Consider the following 7,083-nt stretch of genomic DNA (forward strand, 5'->3'; position numbering starts at 1 on the left):
CCCTTTTCTGAACCCGCCCCAACGGGTCCTTGTCTTTCTTATGCTGAGGGCTCCAGAGCTGGACACAGTACTCCAGGTGGGGTCTCACCAGAGCAGAGCAGAGGGGCAGAATCACTTCCCTCGACCTGCTGGCCACGCTGCTTTTGATGCAGCCCAGGATACACTTGGCCTTCTGGGCTGCGAGCGCACATTGCTGGCTCATGTCCAGCTTTTCATCCACCAGTACCCCCAAGTCCTTCTCAGCAGGGCTGCTCTCAATCCCTTCATTCCCCAGCCTGTATTGATACCGGGGGTTGCCCCGACCCAGATGCAGGACCTTACACTTGGCCTTGTTGAACCTCATGAGGTTCACACAGGCCCACTTCTTGAGCTTAGATGAGCTAGACTCTGAGCTAGACTTTGTCATACAAATTTATGATCAGGCTGGGTCAGACTAAAAGTCTAGCCCTTTATGCCACTGCTTAAGAAAACAGTGTGAGAGCAGGGCATACATGAATTGATCCTTCCTTGGCAGGTTAGGAATGACCCAAGGTTGAAAGCTGCACCTGGGGAACTGTGTGTTACATGAAAAACTATTTCCTTTTATTATTTTAAGCACAAAACCCTACAGCTTCATTGTTCTGCCTTGTGACCTAGTTCCTTTTTTACCTTCTCCAAACCATTCATCAGTGTCTAAGGATTCTCTCCACCGTCATCTCTTTTCCAGGCTAAAGAATCAGAATCTTTGTAACCTGCCCTCAGAGAACATACCGCATCTCTGACAAGCCAACTGCCCTTTTCTATATTCTTTCCAGTCCTGTCCCGTTTTTGGGGCGTGGCAAGCAAAACTGCAGGGAGCATTCAAAATACAAGAACAATATACAATGATATAGAAACGAAGATCTTTCTTGCCTTGCTCTGAGCTCTTCCTCATAGTTCCTGAAATCCTATTTGCTATTTTGACCACCACCAACCAGTTTCAGAAGACTTCAAAATTACTCCATTTTCTAGTCCTTTTCTCCACCTTTGCCTTTGGCACCTTCCAGAACTACTCCCTCCACATTCTCTGCATGCTTTGAGCAAATAATTGAGGGCTGAGTTGTTCAACTGTTAATCTGCAAGGGTAAATACCTGCATCCGTTCAAAGACAACACCTCAGTCCAAACCTGAGTATCTCTTGCACACAGAAAGGGGAGTGTCTGCCTCAGAGATCATCCAGTTCGGACAAGAAGAGAGCCACCAGAGAGATGGGACAAGGCACAAGAGGGTAAAGCTGTCTCAGCCAGGACAGCAAGGAAAGTTGGCACCAGAACCAGACACAGTATCCCTAACAAACCCATAAACTCCATACTCAGTGCACTGAGCAGTAGCCCTCCAACAGCTCTGCTACCTCTGCAAACTCACTGTAGCACTTTCAGAGTCCAATGGGCAAAACAAAAACTTATGGTGCTATGCAGATACCTAGGTCTGCACTCACTAGCAAGCCTACACAGATGATGTTTTGGACAGAAACCTCGCCAGGGTTATCAGCTGAACAACCTGCACCAATCTGCAACTCTGACACCACCTGGCTACAGTGCCTTACTCTGAGCTGCTCGCTGCTGCTCTCCTGCTGTAACCCTTGTGACACAGCAATACTGGGAAGCACAAGAAACGCTCCAAACAGCTTGCCCTGGCCTCATACACCAAGTTGTAAACAAGAGGAACAAAGCTACATAACCTCCTTGGATGTTACCCGCCATGCTTGGACATCTCAGGAAAAAAACCTACAGACTTTGTCAGTACTTTCCAGTAGTATGTTAGGAAATGCATCTAAAAAGTCATTTGTTCACTTGCCTTCTCTTCTTGGTGGAGAAAGCACATGAACTTTCAAAGCACCATTCCTTCCCTTTGCCCATACATGACCTGACAAGTTTTATCCTTATGATGGGATCTGATTGCATTGAAAAAGCCAATTTATATTAATCAATATCCTCCTTGGGCTTCTGAGTCTTCCAAGTATTTTAAAGGATAAAGCCAAACACTCATGGAATTGTATCTAAATTGGCTGACCTGAAAGCACTTCCGAGTTTGCAGGTACACTCTTATCCTACAACCAAATTTCATCCAAGGGAAATGCAGTGACACACCAAGTCTATACTGTATCTTGATTCCTGCCTAATATGAGTTCTATTTCTAAAAGCAGGGAGGGGAAAATGACCATATAACCTGCAATCATATCCACTCCCCACTCAGTCTGAATATACCCAAAGAGACTTCAGTGCAGCGACATTCTTCGTTGCCACGGCTTCATTTTGGAGTTTCCAGTTCCCACAGTGGAATGCCCCTTCTGAACTTCAGCTCACAGTCTCCCTATACGATGCCTGAGGAGTGTAGTGTACCTGTTCAAAATGAGAACTTGCAGTCCAAAACAGACTCCTGGCCTTAGATAGCTACATTATTCCTTTGGAGAGGGATCATTGCCTATCTATCTTGTTAAAGACAGATGCAATGAACTGTGACTTTTTCAAATGTAGCAACCTAGATAGGAAAGCTCTAAGCAGTGGTTCAAAGCAGAGGAGCACACGCTACCACCAAGCTGTATGCAGACTGGGGGGGGTGGGAGAGCGGTGGTGGTGTGTCAAGAAGAGAAGCCCCATCTTTTGAAATTGTGCTGTTGCTGAGCAAGAAGGGTATAGATGTTACAGTCCAACAAGAAGGCTGCCACAAGAATGTGGATGGGAGAAGACCTATGTTCCAGTCTGGAATCCCGTAATGCTGATGCATTTTTGCAATAAATGGTCACTAAATAACATACAGAATTGGTAGCAAGACCAAAGGCTGGAGTTCAGGTCTTAGTCCTATCTGTCCTGTGTGCACCTCCACCACTGGTCTTATCCATCTCTTCTGCTAGGACCCGATGTGACAATTTCAACTGGAGAGGTAGAGACGTATCTCAGCCCTGCTTCCAACTGGCAGCTCTTTCCAAGCCACATGTCCTCAAGCTAAGGAGTGGTTGGAAACTACTGAAGAAAATGAGAGCATTGATGGAAGCACATGCTATTTTTGACTGACAGGGTTTGTTACTTCTTTGCTCCACAGGCAATTAAGTGTGCTGAAAACCCATCTATTAGATCACATTCACTGGAAACTTAGATATGGAGACATCTAGTCTGAGCCCGGAGTGGGTGTAGGAATAAGACAAAGTTGAATAACTGAATACCTGTCAAAAGAGTTGTACTTTTGGGCACACCCTGGAACAGCGTGATAGGTACCTACACTGAAACCTGTTTCAAAGCTGTCCTTTGGATGGTCCTGAACTCACTTTAACATTCCTGGCAGAGTTGGCATAGCACATCTATGAGCTCACCGTATCTCAAGTCTCTGAGGAAACACATGGCAGCATTTAATACCCATTGGGAGTTGGCTAGGCACTGAAGGCTTTCCACCCAGGTATATCACATTGCTGAAATTCAGAGGATCACTTTGATAGAAGTTGGTTACAAGCTGCAAATAACTTCAGTCTTGTGGCAATTAACCTTGATGCCACACACCAGAATGCCCTAACCTCCTTCGAGTCTCCGGTCCCCTTGATGATTACTCAGGGGTAAGGTGAGAATCATTGTCATTTTATGTCAGCAAGGCTCCAAGGGGTAAGGTGAGAATCATTGTCATTTTATGTCAGCAAGGCTCCACTTCTTAGTAAAAATTACTCTCCTGTAGGTAGATCCAGGGTCTCAATAGCATGAGCACACTACAGAAGAGCCATAGGATGGTAGAAGTTTACATAAACTTTCAGGAGACCAGCAACAAAAATATCTATGAACTTTCCAAAGCCTATACACAGCAGGAAAGGCGTTAGACCAAACTTCATTAAACACTTACTATGAAAGAACTCCATGATATAATTAGCACTTTTTTGCTCAGGAATATCAAAGACACTACAGGTCAGAGCTGCAGGGGATCCGACAGAACTGTGTGGGATTACCTGCCTGCATACATTATCTGGTGGGTGCTGTCAGTCTCTCACTTTCCTGTTAAATAAACACTGGGGGGGGGGGGGGGGGGGGAAGAAATCACCATTTCTCTCTTCCCCTTTACTTCTGCTGCACAAGAGCAAAAAGAAAAAAATTTTTGAGAACACTGTTGCAGAGATCAAAAGCCTTTTTCTACTGGCTCTGACCTAGTTCTTTCATTCTTACTAGAGGGGAAAAAAACACTTAAAGGAACATTGTCAAAACTGTTAGGTCTAAAAATAGACTTACCTTGGCAGTGCTCCCATCTAGATGGGCTCATATTAAGGAGTGCAAACTCACTTTCCCCATACACACACCAATCCTTCCATCAATCAGGAAGCACTGGTACTACACGGCCCAAAGGACCTCCCAGTCCACATAATCTCTTTTGGGACATTCAGGTATTATATATAACTGGCAAAGAACTACAGTATCCTCCAAATTCCTATTTCATATTTGCAAATCCATTGCTGTCAGCTATCCCAGTAAAAAATTTGGGATATCTTCCTTAAGTAAACTGCTGGACGTTTGTTGCCATAACTAAACTCCAGCACTCCATACTAAGACAGCATTAAAATAATCAAATTTGAGGAAGATTTCAACAGTTCATTAGATAAAATGAAATCAGAATTTTTCAAAGATTCTCCACAAACTATAAGTTACAAAATATTTTCACTTTAGCCACACAGAGCATTTCTGAAAGTAGAAACAGAGTCTCTGGGTTCGTGGCTGAGGCTGACGAACGGGCAGTTTCCACAGAACAATAGCCGTGGCGGAGCTGGTGGGGCAGCGGATGTTGGCTCCAGCCAGGAACTCCCATGCTCCAGGATCCGTGGTTCCCTTGTGCCCCAGGGACCTCTCTACTCCCTGCCAGTTGCATCCCAGAGCCAGGCACTTGTGAGTTCGCACAAGAAGCCAGTTGGCCCAGCTGTCCAGAAGCCTTGCTACGCTCTATAAAAAGGCTTGAAGACCCAAAGCCAAGCTCCCAGCTGACTACCGCAGAGACTGGAAGGCCAGACAACCTCAGCTTAAACCAGGTTTTCAGGGCTTTCCTTATTTCCAAGCTTCCACAGCTGATGTACAGCAGGTTACGCTCTCGAGATCCCAAGCAGCAAACCAGGAAAACGTTTTTCCAATGAAAACAAACAAATCAAACAACTAGGAAAAACAAAAAAAGCAGTCTGTGTTTCCTGAGTCCAAGACATTTTGAGTTCAACAAATTGGCATTTTTCTACAAAACTATCAATTTAGAAGATTCAACGGCAACTTTACTTTTGACTAGAGTAGGATCCGCACACTGTGGTGATCAGAGCCAAGAGAGACAAGTAACCTCTCAGCTTCTCAAACAGAAGCTGTAATGCCACGTTACCTGCCAGAAGTCACAGTTCATGAAAAGAACACGGCTCACACCCAGGGCTCCAATACGGCAGAAGATGCATCAAGATAAAAGCATGCTTTTAAGCACAGTCACACAAAGAAACATAGTTCCAACAGAAAATGATGGATAAGAAAAGGCCTTAAATGTACATGCGCTACTTTCACACAAAGTAGTCACAGCCACATGGCTACTTGTGCTGAAAAAGTAAGTAGTCATCTTGCTGTGCTAGTGGGAGGGTAACAGAATTATGCAAAGGTAAGAAAGTTGAGGGAGAAAAACCCAAAATGGGAGGAAAGTAGAACATAGAGACAAGAAAGCCTGTTCTGCGAGACCATAGCAGGGATGCATCCTGGAGGAAGGAAATGGGAAGAAGGAGTTAAAGAAAACAATCCCATCTCAGGAGAAGGGAAAGGCACTGCTTTCCAAAGCTTTAACAGAGCTTTCCTTCATTAATATTTACAAAGCTTTTAGAGATTCTCAGATGGAAGGCACTGAAGATATGACAGGAATTATTACAGACCTGAGAAGATCTAGCAAACAGACTGAGGACTTCAAGTGAATAACAGAGGATGACGTTAGCACACTGAAACAGGGGTTGCTGCTGGCATATGAACCATCTGGTGCATGGCAGTCCATTTCATTTACTTACCCACTACCGGGCACGCATGCCCAGTTCATGTTGCTAAGTTTTTGCCACCGAAGCAGCAATGCTTTTATTCAGGACCACTATCTGCCTTCTTTATATCATTACAGTCTTCAAAACTGCCATTCAGTATAGCAGCCTGCACAAAAGAAATCTGTTTGATTCATGGAGACGCTTATAACTTAGGATGGACAACTTTGAATGTACACAAACACCTTTTGAGACATAGTGGTTTTGTTTACCTTTATTTGAGTTTGCCTAGGAAGCTGGTTTTCAGGGATGTTAAACTGCCCGCTGCCTTCAGTAAGCCCAAGTTTTTGCTGGACTACCATTTGCGCTGCTCACTTGGGTACCCAGCAAAAGACAGCTTCAGCATGATTTTCAGCAATAAAGCAAGTGGCCTCTGATGGAACTGTAGACCTCAGCATATTTGAGAAACAAAGTTCAAGGCGGTCTCAAGGTGAGCACCCAAAAAAACCCAGCGTACCCCAAATTAAGCACAGGAGAGGGGTCAAATGACTGGTTTTCACACTGAAAGCAAGACGGGACACAAACCCCAGGATTCTCAATGCCTCGCTCTAAAGTGCTAGAAAACCAAGTGAATTTTGGAAGCGGAGAGCAGGAAAGTGGATTTGCCTTTTCCCATGCACCTAGTCACATCTCTCCTCCAACTTCCCGAAAGCCCCATGGAAAGGGAACACGCAGCCAACGTCAGACTGCCGCAGGAGCCCAGCATCTGTTGGAAGATCTCAGCAAAGCGTCCACCTTTCCAGCTCTTGGTAGGCACCACCTCAATTACCGGGTACTTCCCCAGGAGCCGGACACCTCGGCCCTTGGGCTTCTGCATCTCCTACGGGGGGAAGGAGGGGCCGAGCACACTCCGGCGCCAACAGCTCTGCGCCCACGCGGGAGTACGGCCGGGGGCTGCTGGAGCTTCGTGGGTAGCACGGCCTCAGGCCACTTCGGGGATTTGGGCGGCAGTGAGGGACGGCGGCGCCTCGGCTCCTGCGGGAGACCGGCCGCAGGGCGGGGAAGACGCCCGGCGAGCTGAGCGGGGCCGCCGGGGCCACTTCGGAGGGAGGCGGCGC

General features: G+C 46.1%; 1 protein-coding gene across 1 annotated transcript in view; it reads right to left on the reverse strand.

Moving 5' to 3' along the window:
* SAMD12 (sterile alpha motif domain containing 12) overlaps window positions 1-7,083 on the reverse strand; it is a 190,359-nt gene that overhangs the window by 182,145 nt on the left and 1,131 nt on the right. The window contains exon 3 of the mRNA XM_009277250.1: window positions 6,668-6,845. Coding sequence (XP_009275525.1) covers window positions 6,668-6,845 — 178 coding nt within the window. The remainder of the gene's footprint in view (window positions 1-6,667; window positions 6,846-7,083) is intronic.

This window comes from Aptenodytes forsteri, unplaced genomic scaffold (genome assembly GCF_000699145.1).
Source record: "Aptenodytes forsteri isolate BGI_AS27 unplaced genomic scaffold, ASM69914v1 Scaffold49, whole genome shotgun sequence".
Lineage (NCBI taxonomy): Eukaryota > Metazoa > Chordata > Aves > Sphenisciformes > Spheniscidae > Aptenodytes > Aptenodytes forsteri.